Source organism: Cuculus canorus, chromosome Z (assembly GCF_017976375.1).
Source record: "Cuculus canorus isolate bCucCan1 chromosome Z, bCucCan1.pri, whole genome shotgun sequence".
Taxonomy (NCBI): domain Eukaryota; kingdom Metazoa; phylum Chordata; class Aves; order Cuculiformes; family Cuculidae; genus Cuculus; species Cuculus canorus.
In genome coordinates, this window is record NC_071441.1 from 51842756 (window position 1) to 51855778 (window position 13023).

The 13023-nt window shown below is 44.5% G+C and overlaps 1 protein-coding gene across 1 annotated transcript; it reads right to left on the minus strand.

The window, feature by feature from the left end:
- Positions 1–88: 88 nt before the first annotated feature.
- Positions 89–12932, minus strand: APTX (aprataxin). The gene is made up of 8 exons (XM_054054492.1): positions 12805–12932; positions 12044–12180; positions 11092–11138; positions 8656–8979; positions 7107–7166; positions 3523–3749; positions 2610–2713; positions 89–2323 (listed from the first exon to the last, which is right to left on the minus strand). The coding sequence occupies exons 2-8, from the start codon at positions 12171–12173 to the stop codon at positions 2169–2171; spliced, it is 1047 nt and encodes a 348-aa protein (XP_053910467.1). The 5' UTR covers positions 12174–12180; positions 12805–12932; the 3' UTR covers positions 89–2168.
- Between the last annotated feature and the right edge of the window lie 91 nt (positions 12933–13023).

Consider the following 13023-nt stretch of genomic DNA (forward strand, 5'->3'; position numbering starts at 1 on the left):
AACCAACAGCTGTTACTGTCCTGGAAGTGTGCCCATTTGCACCTGGGAGATCTTGGGTAGAGGACAACATGAATAAAAAAGGGGGAGGGCTGGGGTGGGACGTGTCAGTAGGATGCGCTGCTGAGTAGTTCTACCCTAATTATCTGAGTTTGAGGAAGATCAGATAACGCTACTGTATGGCATACAACATATCAGCAGCTGTACCCTGATTATGCAGTGTGCTATTGCAGCACTGTTTCAGCTGATGATCTAAGCTTATACCTGAAAATTTTACCTTATATTTCCATGATCTCACTGGACAATAACAACAGCAGTCCTATGAGCAGAGGAAGCTCTGCAGGTGACACTGGAAACACTTCAGGGGTGGCAGCGCCCTTCTCCCTCAGTTAATTTTGGCCTGGTAGCTGCTGTGTTCAATGCAAACCATTTCAGTTAGGTGCTATGGAAAAATGCCAGCACAAACAAGGCACTTCCTGTCTGTTGGAGGAGGCATGGAATGACACAGCAGTAGGCTATGTTCTTACGGCACAGCACTAGCATGTGTCTAGCGCTACAGATCACTGGTTTTGTGATGCAACAACTCCATTGTATCTGGGATCGCTGTGCAGGCATCCACTGTGTTGGCTTGCATGGTTGGGAGTGGTAAAACAGTCATTTGTCAGTGTTGCATGAAGCATTGGAGTCTTACTTTCAACTGTTCTATGTAGCCTATTCTGGGCCGTGCAGGGAGGAAGTAAGCCTGTTGTCAGGTACTGTAACTACACTGGAAAGAGATTCTCCCAAGAGTAAAGCCATGAGATGGCAAAACACATGATAGGCTGCACAGGCTGGGAGTATTTTCCTGGGTCGGAGTCTTCAAAATGGTGGCAGAACATAGTCCAAGATGAAATACAGAAGCCATCTTTCAGATCTGCTTTTGTAATTGGTTGGTTTTCTGGTTTTTTTTCTAAGTTTTGCTTTCTAAATTGGGGCATAATATTAGTAATGTTAGCAAAAACCTGAGTGTGACTGGTGTTTGAAATTAGACCATAGCCAACCCCTCACCCTCACTGTCCCTCATTCCACTACAGGAATGTCCTTGTTCTTTTCCAGCAGCAACAGATCACTGTTTGCTCCATCAGAATGTGTGTAATAACATGCTGCTGCACAATGGCATGAAAGAAGAGGACACCCTCTGCCCACCGAATACGTTATCAAGAGTTACACACAGCATTTTCCTTGCATAATAAAACCTCTATCTGCTCTTTTACAAAAAGCAATTTCACCCAGAGGGCATCTTCTTAAGTCAAAGATGGGCTCAGAATGAAACTGAACCCTACAAACCAATGATAAAACAATCGAATGATAGAGGCTTACCAAAACCTTGATGTGGAGAAACGGCAGCATTAAATCACCTCAATGCATGCACCCAAGCAACAGCAAGCCATGATAATGTATTACTCTGGAGAGCAGTAAAGCTGCTCATTGTGTCTTATACATGTATTTTTATATACAAATTATTAAATTCGTCCTTGTATATGAAAGGGAGAGAATGCCCCTCTTGGAGCCTCAGCAGTGACTACTGTGGCATCCTGGTGAGGAGCAATACCTGCTCCAAAGCTAAGGGGAAGTTAGGGAGCATTGAAACCTTCAAGCCATGCTCTGTCAGAAATTGGGAAACTGGAGCTGATGTTCCTCCCCATAAGCTCTTGTATGCTCCTTTGACATTTTTGCTGTCAGCCACATCAGCCTCTGCAACATTATCACTTTAGAGAAACTTCAGTGACAGGCAGAAGACATCAAGAGAAAGACCTCTAAACCACCGTTTCTTCCCTTTCTCGGCAGAAACCTAGATCTGGGCTCAACGCCTCAGCTTCTGAATTAAAATAAATCTTTTCAACCAAATACAACACTTCTCCCAGACTTCAGTTCACACACAGATTAGTGTGACAGTACCCAACAAAGCTGCAAATACACCTTCAATTTCAGAAGTCACTTAGTTTTTATGGTTGGCGGTTTTTTCTAAGCTATGACATAGTATGCTGTTGTTCCTAGGTAGCATGTATCCCATTTGTCCCATATCACAGTTGTCATTGCAGTTAACAAAAAAGGATGTATGTCCACTAATATTTTGAGGTCTATGTTTTAACCTGAAAGCTGAAGACTGTTTGTAAGCGGATTTTTTGCAGTCATTTTGGCCAGTGTTTCCGGAGATGTTCCTTTAACTGTGGGATAGTGGACAGCTGTTGCTTGCAACGATGGCATCTGAGGGGCAATTTGAGAAGTTCAGAGACATTATCTTTCACAATCACTTTTCCCTTACTTTTCACCATCTCTATCACATCTGAAAAAAAGAAAAGACCAGAGGTATTCGGACCATGTAGCATCACAAAACACACGATACTGCGCTGCTCTGCACATACTGCAAGTCATCACTGCATTCTAATTCAAACTAGTCACAACTTCCACTTCACTTTTAGTTAGTTCTATTCCCCAATATCTGAATTTACATAAAACTCTTCACTTATTACAACAGAATTTATGGCTTACACGTTTGTTTGGCAAAAAAGCCTAAAGCCAGAACCCACAAGATGGATTACATGTTGTGAAATTGCTTTTCTAATCATTACCTTGAGAGTTTAAGAAGTAGTCTGTAGTAAAAGAGTTCCAGTGCTTTTTGGTTTTCAGAGCTGGAGAATCAAACTCCTGGCTGATTACATGCAAATGTAGTTGACTGAAAAAAATGTATTATGCAAATAGCAGAAAGATGTTAATGTTCAGGTTTTTTGCAGTACTATCGGTTGCAAACATGACTCAGCAATTAGACTGCCAGCCTTACAGGTCAGTCTTACTCTTTTTGATCCAAGGGCCTGTGACAGAAGAAACCCACTCTGCTCTGGAAGCACTGCCTCAGGCCAAGCGTTTTACTTTATGCAGACTGGTGACCCTGGCTGCTTTATTGCTGGCCCCTAATAACAGCCCGTATTCCTGCTAGATTACAGAAAGACAGCCAATAGTTTTAATAAACCAAAGGTCTAAACGGAAAGTACCCGAATGGGACTTGATCAGTGACTCAAAGCTTTATTCAACAACTGGAGAGCAACTTACAAACACTAACTGCAAAACCCACAGGTGTCTGGACACTGCAACATCTGGACCTATTGATACACAAGATTTGAATCCTGGCTTGATAAGGCTCAAGTTACTCCCTGATCCCAGGTGGGTGCTGTGGAAGGGGGATGCCCTAGCACTTGGCCATCAGCAGTGCTGCCTCTTCCGCTGGGACCATACCAAAGCCGCATCACAGCCCCAGCTACAGACATCTGCTAGGAGGGGTGAGCAAGCACCTCCCATCGGGCCTAAGACACTTGCAGAGCCCACTGGCATGCACACAGCTGCACCCACAGGACCTGGACACCAAACTGCTGGTAGTGTTAAGGAGGATTAGTTTTCCTTAGCAACATCAGATCATGCTACAGATTGAGCCCTAGATCTGTATAACCAGGAGAACAGTCTCCACTTGATGACTGATCTAGGCCTTACCTCATACTGGGGATAGCATGGTAACCCAGTCTGAACTCCAGACTTTCTCTGTCAGGGCACTGTCTGATCATGTTTTGCCCAACTGTATGCATGTGTTCCAGGAGCTCAAGATGGTCCCTTGTGACCGACTTCAGGCTTGAAATGGGGTCCCATGGTAAGATAAGCCAGTGGTAACGTGCTTTGGGATATTTATCCTGGATGACTACTGTCTTTTCATCTTTGTAAACCTTGCAAAACAAATAAGTAGTAGATTATTTACTGCTTGAAAGTTAAATGTCCTATTCCTATAAGTGCTATATTTGGTGGATTTTGAGATGTTACAAATCTATGCATCCTGTTGTGGTTGCATAAGTCCCTCAGCATTCTTACTTGTTGCTATGGCAACTGGGACTGACAGGAAAAAAGCCAGGAAGATTACTAAATGGGGAAATATAACAAACAACAGAGCATTCCACTTTGAGGAGGATTTTTCCTGGAACTAAGTAGGTCCAGGATATGCACCCTCTTCCATACCACGCACCAGGCAGCTACAGAGATGTTCCAGCATCCCTCTGATCTACTTTAAAAGAAAAAACTTTCTATTCTAATGCAGCAGTAAGTTAAACCATTGCTAAAGGTGGAAAATCTTGAAAATCACCTGCACTCAGACACCAGTGAGGTTTAGAAAACATCAAGCTACATACAAGCTTGCACTCACTGAAACAAAAATCACGGCACTGTGCTCAGTATAGAGCACATAGGAATGCACCGGACTGCCTCATCCTTCACAGATTTCTGGAGCGAAACACAAGCCTCAGAGGTGCTACAAACAGTGTGCTCAGTGCTGCAGACCTCCACCAGCTTTACAAAAACAAAATGAATATTCAAGTCCGAGCTATTTCAGCTCATGCTACCCAACATGGAATTGTACAATCATAGAATTGCTAGGTTGGAAAAGATCTTTGAGACTGAATCTAACCGTACTTGTCCACTAATAAACACCTATTCCTAAGCACTTAATCTACCCATCTTTCAAACACCTCCGGGGATGGTGACTCAACCACCTCCCTTGGCAGCTGTTCCAGTGCCTGATAACCTTTTCAGTGAAGAATTTTTTCCTGTTGTTTAATGTGAACCTCCCCTGGTGCAACTTGAGGCCATACTCTCTCATTCTATCACCTGTCACTTGGGAGAAAGAGACCAATAGCCACCTCGCTACAATCTCCTTTCAGGCAGTAAAGTCTCCCCTCAGCTTTCTTTTCTCTAGGCTAAACAACCCCAGCTCCCTCAGCCGCTCCTCCAGACTCCTCACCAGCTTTGCTGCTCTTCTCTGGACACACCCCAGGACCTCAATGTCTTTGTTGTAATGAGGGGTCCAAAACTGAACACAGTATTTGAGGTGTGGCCTCACCAATGTGGAGCACAGGGGCAGAATCACTTCCTTGGTCCTGCTGATCACAGTGTTCCTGCTACAAGCCAAAATGCCATTGGCCTTCTTGGTCGCCTGGGCACACTGCTGACTCATATTCAGCCATCTGTCGACCAACATGCCCAGATCTGCCACGCAGCTTTCCAGCCACTCTTCCCCAAGCCTGTGGTGCTGCACGGGGTTGTTGTGTCCCAAGTGCAGGACTCGCCATTTGGCCTTGTTAAACATCTACCCACTGGCCTCATCCCATCGATCCAGCCTGTTCAGATTCCTCTGCAGAGCCTCCCAACCCTCCAGCAGATAAACACTTCCTCCCAGTTTAGGGTCATCCTTGAACTTACTAAGGGTACGTTCAGTCCCTTCATACAGATCATTGATAAAGATATTGAACAGAACTGGACCCAGCACTGAGCCCTGGGGACACCACTCGTGATCCACCTCCAGCTGGATGTAGCTCCATGTACCACAACTCTTTGGGCCCAGCCACCATGAAAACTTTTAACCCAGCAGAGGGTGCACCTGTCCAGGCCAGTGACAGCCAGTCTCTTGGGGAGAATACTGTGAGAAATTGCATCAAAGGCTTCACTAAAGTCCAGGTACACTATATCCACAGCCTTTCCCTTATCCATCAAGCAGGTCATCTTGTCATAAAAGGAGATCAAGTTAGTTTGGCAGGATCTGCCTTTCATAAACCCATGCTGACTGGGCCTGATCACCCGGTTCTCTTGCATGTGCTGTGTGACCGCACTCAAGATGACCTGCTCCATGACCTCTCCCAGCACTGAGGTCAGACTGACAGGCCAGTAGTTCCCTGCTTCCTCCCTTTAACCCTTGTTGTAAATGGGCATCACATTTGCCAAACTCCAGTCAAGTGGAACTTCCCCAGTCAGCCAGGACTGCTGGTAGATCATGGAAAGGGGTTTTGCGAACTTCTCCGCCAGCTCCCTTAACAGCCTTGAGTGGATCTCATCCGGCCCCATAGACTCATCAATGTCTAGTTGGCCCAGCAGGCCTCTAACCATTTCCTCATGCATCATGGGAGCTTTGTTCTGCTCTCCCTTCCTGTCTTCTGGCTCAGGCGGCTCAGTACTCAGAGAACTTAGCTTATTATTAAAGACTGAGGCAAAGAAGGCACTAAGTACCTCAGCCTTATCCTCATCCTTTGTCACTATTGTCCTACCTGTATCCAGTAAAGGATGGAGATTCTCCTTGGCCCTTCTTCTGTTAATACATGTTCCTTTGTAAGATCATTCACAAAAAGAACAGATTCGTGTCTATCATGCTGTTCTTCCCCATTTTCACTTTGGCTTGCCTTCTGCAACAATTTGATGCAGATGATCAAGCAAAAGCACATAGAGAACAGGAGGGACAACCTGGCCCTGGGGATAAAAATCTCTGAAATTCTGAAGCAGAGACTGTGCTGTGTCTCTGATCTCTTCATTGTGCATCTATCGATGAGAGGTGCATGATAACTTTGTCATCTTCGCTAATTATTCTCACATGTTTATATACAGAGCTAATCGGTCTTGCTCTTCAGGAAGGAAGATTAAAATTTTATCAGCGCACAAATCATAGAACTAATTCTTTCAGCAGCAAGACTGGTTGATGCAGTCATATTTTTATATTCTCACGTAAAAGTCTGCATACGCAGCCAGTGGGAATGGAATGATAATCAAGTGTTTTCAGAAGAAAGACGTATTGCCATTTATTTAATATTTTATTAAAAAGTGAAGATACGAGTTCCACTATTTGCATATTTAGTTCAAAATCACAATAATAAAGCTAACACTACTTCACAAATAGGTATTTGTGTACTAACATACAAAGTACAGTTTCAAAACCAACTTTTTTTTTGGGTCAATCACATGGCTCCCCTGCTCTCTCAATAACTCTTTGGAAAATTGTTGGCTAGATCTGGTAGAATAGAGAGCTCAAAGAAAATTAAGATAATACCCTGCAAAATCGGTATAGTAGAGACTCCCAAATCAATGCTGCTACAGAGAGAGATGCAAGTACAATTTGGCCCTTACATGGTACTCCACTGGTTAATCAGCTGATTAAAGTAAACTGCTGAATGAAGAAAGATAGGTCACTTGACTTAGCTTTGTCAGACAGAAACTACTGTGAAGAACAAGTGTAAAGCTCTCACTATGAAAAACAAGTGTACAGCTCTCACCTGCATTTTTGGATCTTGCATGGAGCTCTTTAGACCCTGACTCCAGTGTCCTAAATATTCCTAAAGCACAGCAGAAAAAAAATATTTTCAGAAAATTAAGAAACTAATTACATGTTTTAAGGCATTCAGTTCTTCCATTAGTATACAACAACAAAATACAAGCTGAATGACAGCTGAATCATTTCCTTTCTGATGCACCTACTTCAACTGGCCCCACAAAGCTACTTTTGTAAACATTTAACAAGACACTCCTAAGATTCAAAGTCAAATATTTCAAATGTTGGAAATTTAGCAACAGGGAGCTCTAGTTCTGTTTGAATGTAATAATTTGCTCACACACGTTATGGCACAGCCCTTAATTACTATTGATGACATATTATTTTACTAAAAGACCCTCTGCTTCATGTGTCACAAGGGCTGAGGGAAGCGTAAGGACAAAACATCAACTGTCCTATCACACGCTGCTCTGCACAGAACGAAGAAGTGGTTGTGATGTGTGGCCCTACTCTTAGATGTACTTATATATTTACTGATTGATATTGTGCAAGTAGTGGCTTATACAGAAAACAAGAAAAGCACAGAAAAAATCAAGGCAACACTAGCAGATATCATCTTAACTTGGCTACTGAATGCTTAATAGAAGGTACCTCAAGTGCCCTTTTCTCAAAACAGATTATCACCTTACAGGCAAAACTAATTATGATCTCCATCATATTCTTACAGGAGATGTTGTTCAAATATTACTCTAGTGCTGGCAGAGAAATAGTGTGAACTGCCTCTCTCCCTGCTCATACCACCACAAATCCGGCCCTAATATAACTACCTCGCATTCACAAATTAAACAAGTGGTCAATTTCCTTCAAGCATGGGACTGAAATTTTGTCCTGAGGGGTTTCATTTCTGTGCCTTCGCTTCTAGCAACTGCACTGTTACAGTTCCAGGTGCACTAAGCAGTCTCTCTATTTTGTCTATGTTAGAAGGGCTAAAACCTCCCTTTCAAAAGATTTTAGCTGGTAATATCCATTCATGTAAACACAGGAATGTAAACCATAAGGAATGACCAAAGCAGGAGGGGGCAGAGAAAAGAGGAGAATAAATTTAAAAAAAAAAAAAAAAAAGCATCAAGTTTTTTCATTCTCTGTGCATAAGCTTTTAGACAACCACTGTTCTATTTGTAACACAGCAATTTTCATCTCAAGAGCCAGCTCAGTATCCTTGCGCGACTCCAGTTTAACCTGAGCTCATGCAGGCTGTCTTTCCAGCAGACTGCAGCAGTCACCAGAGATCACATCCTCACTCACTACAAGCAAGACCCTTCACAGACATACCCCCCCTCTTCTGGTGAGAATGGGTCCCAGGTTAGTTTCTCGGGAGCTGGGTGATGTCGGGGACAGATCCTTTGCCTCAGCACATGCTTTGAATACTCAGAGTATCCGTGTTCAGCTGAGACTTCCCCACCAGTAGCACCCACAAAAGCAGAAGACCAAAGCCCTGATAGAGCAGACAACCTCAGGAGAAATGACACAAGTTCTAATGCTGATACACTTGCCTTTTTGCTTGAAGTCCCTTCAGGTGGAGATACATCAGTATTGCTTAGCTTGGGATTTGAAAAACTACCTCGTGTATCCTCCATCTTCATTGTTTTTCTGGGAACAAGCTCTACATCATCATCCTCGCTGGAGTCTTCACATAGCACTTTATCAGTCTCTATTTTCTCTTTTGCTTCTCCAACAGTTTTCCCTGGCTCTTCAGCGAATTGCACTGTGTAGGGGTAAAGTTTATTTACAATATGCAGAACTTGGCCTGGCTTCATTTTCACCTCTTCATCCTTTCCAATATTCACAAGATCAACACTTGCTGGGTTGACTCCTATCTTTGGTAGGAAGACAAAGGAAAAAAGAATAGCACACGATATTGTAACTAGAATTGCTAACTACCGCTCTGTTGCCCTGGAATATCACTGTCCTCAAAAGCAAATGCATTCTGGATTTACTATCCCTCTTCCCCAAGCTGAACAGCCCTCGTGGATCAGAGAAGTCCAACGCTGGAGACACCTCTCTATGCTTGCACATGCAGCTGCCAGTGGACAACCTTCAGGGGCACAGTGTCACAAGGACCCCACAGCCCTGCAGCAGCTGGCTGAAGAGTTACAGCAGAAACTACCCTGCACCTAGCTCCAAAACATCAACAATGTATTTAACGGCTGAAGTAACAACTGTAACTGAAGAATAATAGGAGTTTTAAGAAATTATCTCACTCCAGCCCCCAAGAAAGTTTCCTGTTCTCAAACTATTTTACTTTCTTCTCCTTTCTACTGCATTTTGTTTTCTGCTTCTGCCAAATGCTGTCCCATCAACAACACATTTGCCTTCAAATACACAAGCACACTTCTCACTCCTTTAAAGAGAGAAAGGAGTTCAAGCTCACAACCACTGGTTCAACAAGCACCGCCCACTGCTAAAACATGCAACACACTCCCTCTTGGGTAGGCAAAAAAAACCCCAAAAATCAGGAACAAAAGTCTCCTCGGCTCACAGAAGTGTCCACCACACAGGGATTGTCTCCTTATTAGTCTTTTTCCTTTCCTAAGCCAAATATGACAATCCTTTTCTAAGCCACAGAAGACTGTTCAAACACAGTAATGCCACTTGCCTGTTCCTTCAAGAGAGGCTAAACTTCAGTCAACTTCTCAGATTGTGCAACGTATGCACCAGCCTCTCTGTATTTTAATGTCTTTATTATCAATTTGCATCTTACACTTTCACAAAACCAATTCTGTTAACTATTTATTCCGTTCTAGCAGAAAATGAGGGCAGGAAGGTCAAATTTTTAACTGCCTTGCCTTACTGCATCAGTTTGCAGCTCTATGCAACTCTAAAACAATTTTCACCCCAAAACAGTGTCTTAAAGACTCAGAAGTTGCCTGAAGTTTCCTCAAAATTTTAAAACAATAGACTTTCCTCTGTGTCAGGTATAACTGATAACACAAATTCCAGCTAGGATCTCTTTAGTCTACAATTCCACAGTTTCACCCAAGTCAAGTACAATTCCCATCCCCCGTGCCAATACACTATCAAACAACTGATCACTGGAACCCTGTGCCACACAGAAACCACTTATGAAGCAACTCTAGAACAAGCAGTGAAAATATACCAGCACTCACCACCAGAAAGTATTATCAGTCCTGAGATTCCAGTAACGCAGTATTGAAATTGTGGCTAAGGCTGACTTCTGTGTAAAATTGTCTGAGAGAGCTTTGCTGGATTCACCGGATACAAGTGGGGTCCCTGTGCTTACTGAGCTTTGGAGACATTTTGATGGCAGAAGTTACTTCTCAGGAAGCAGAACACATCGATATCGTGTACACACACAGTGATGCTGCAGGCACATATGCATGCCCCAGGCCCTGAAGCCAGTGAATTTTCCCTTCCTGTTATATCAGGGGTACATAAGTATGACAGAGTACACCTACTCCATCCAGTTAGTAACACAATGCCTTCAGCGCTGTCTCACATCCCATCCCTTCCCAGAGTTGATCACAGCTTTGGCTGCACCAGCCATCAAATCAAAAGTCTTCCACAACTGCCCAGAACCATTAGCACAAGAACCAATTTCACCTTAAAGGACGAGTGTCTCAGTTTCAGAAGTTTAAGTCTCAGGAGGCAGAACCGCAAGTTTAGGGGCAAAACTCCAAAATCTCCCAAATGTCACACCTGGAAAAATTCACAACAGTGTTCCCTCATGCTGCAAGTCTGGCTGTCCAAGATTGAGCATATCTGGAAGCAATGCTGCCCTTCCATTGAGGCACACACACAAAAGAAAACACATCCCTTTCCAGGACCACTCGTGCTCTTCTTGGTCACAAAACAGCTTAAAGGCCTTCAGACTCACTGATCAGAATCATCATTTACAGCATTTGTGGAGTTAAGTACAACAACAAACCCAGTAACTATCAGAAATATTGTACACACATCTAAAAACATACCTGCTTCACTGTGACATAGCCCTTGTTACAGTCTGCTTTTAACTGAACTGGAAAGAAAAAACAGTGTATCACAAAACAGCATAAACAAAACTCCAAAACTCAGCAGAAAACATTCCCCTATTTTGAGATCTCCCACCCTCTGAATGTGTGCAAAAAATACTTCTGCCTCATCCTCTGTCTCCAGGACTACAGGTAAAACAGAACCAGCCCATATAACTGAGTCACACTACGTATTTCACCTCACGGATCTGCAAAATTACTTCAGAATAAAGGTGAATTCCATGGAAGTCTTCTACCCATTATTGCTGTTATCACCAGCTGACTGTGATAACGTGGCATGGATTAGGACTGTGACCAGAGAGAAGAAAGATAAGGTAAGGAATATGCAAAAGGGAATATTTTATAGGTAACAGACATTTTTATATATTCTCCTAGCACATCCATAAGATAACAAATCATACTAAAATTCACTTGGTAGAAGATGAGGAAGATTAAGTGCTACTCTCAATGCAAGAGTGCAAGCAGTGGAACAGGAGGGCAGGCCTGTGGACTCTACGCTTTAGTTTACAAAGATGAACTTAATGTTTTTAGGTGTCTGCTGTGATTTTTTAGGACCCAGAAATCTCCATAAGTGCTTATAAAATAAGCTTGATGGCTTCAAGAATCAGGCAACACTATGGACCATGCAGAGATAGGAGACCATAAGCTGGCGACTGCAGAAGCAAGCCTAAGGAAAGCCTGCTTAGATTTCAAGGAAAGACCATGATTTCCCATTCAGACCCTGCTCAAAGCAGGTTTATGAATTAGGCCAAAACCTTGGCCCTTCACTGTAATTCAGCCAAACAGAAGAACTATGTTTATTGACATACAGGAGTGCTGCACTCGTCCCTCAAACCCTTCACAAGTCTGTTTGATGCTGCATGTAAAAAGTAAGATTTCAGCCAAACCTTACCTTGCTTCCGTGAACACTTCTTATCTGTTATCCCAGTCTCTGGGCCACGCCCAATCACCACTGCTTCCAAGTGTGGCAGCTTCATCCGCTGGCTGCATTTCTCTTTCCCCACAAGCCAGCACGCACGCATCCCTGTGCTACAGAGCAAAACAAGCCAAACATTACTAACATACAGCCTTCCCATGGGTCACATTCCCGTGGAACAGGGTCTGGAAGATTCCGCTGCCACTCATTCACTAGCCGAGTCACCTCTGATAACAGGGGGCCACGTTTTTCAAACTCAAGGCAAAGAATATATGCACCAGTGTAGCCTAAGAGCAAGTCACGTAAAGGGCAATCCTATTTTCCTCCTCTCTACCTCACCACACGTTCTCACCTACGGGTCACATCAAAGGGGGCAGCAGTTCCATGTGACTGAAGAACGGACCCACAAAGCCAGTGACATTTCCCACTGAGTTGGCGTCGACCCAGGAGGTGGATTTACCCACCGAAACTAAGAAAGCAGCAGTGGACAGAGGGGCAAGAGGGCAGGGGGGGCAAGAGGAGCCGGGGGGGCAAGGGGACAAGAGGCGAGGGCAGCGGGGCAGGAGGGAAAGAGGACGGGGGGCTGAGGGTGGGGCAGGAAGGAGAGGGGCGAGGGCAGGAGGCAGGGGAGCAAGAGGGTACGGGGGCAAGAGGGCAGGAGGGAAAGAGGCGCGGGGAGCTGGGAGGGAAAGAGGCGGGGGGGGGCACAGCCGCCGGCAGCCACTACAAAACCGGACCTTGGAGTCCCACCCGTCTGGCCGCGGAGGGCAAAGCCCCCGCACAGCTGCTCGTCGCCGCGGCTCCCGCTGCCCGCTCTGCGCTCACCCCACGAGAACCACCCCCACGCTGCTTCTGCCTCCGCGGACACTCACGTGGCCGCTTCGGGCGAGCGCTGATTGGGCACCCCGTGAGCTCCTCCCGCTTCCATTGGCCAGCATCGCTCAGAGCCCGCCCGC

What these genes read in the sequence shown, in the direction of transcription:
- APTX (XM_054054492.1), bottom strand. Translation starts at nt 12,173, where the DNA reads ATGCGTGCGTGCTGGCTTGTGGGGAAAGAGAAATGCAGCCAGCGGATG. An exon ending in GCTATGTCACAGTGAAGCAG is followed by an intron (nt 8,980 to 11,091) that starts GTATGTTTTTAG and finishes TTCCTACCAAAG; the next exon opens with ATAGGAGTCAACCCAGCAAG. An exon ending in AAGGGACTTCAAGCAAAAAG is followed by an intron (nt 7,167 to 8,655) that starts GCAAGTGTATCA and finishes GCTGTGCTTTAG; the next exon opens with GAATATTTAGGACACTGGAG.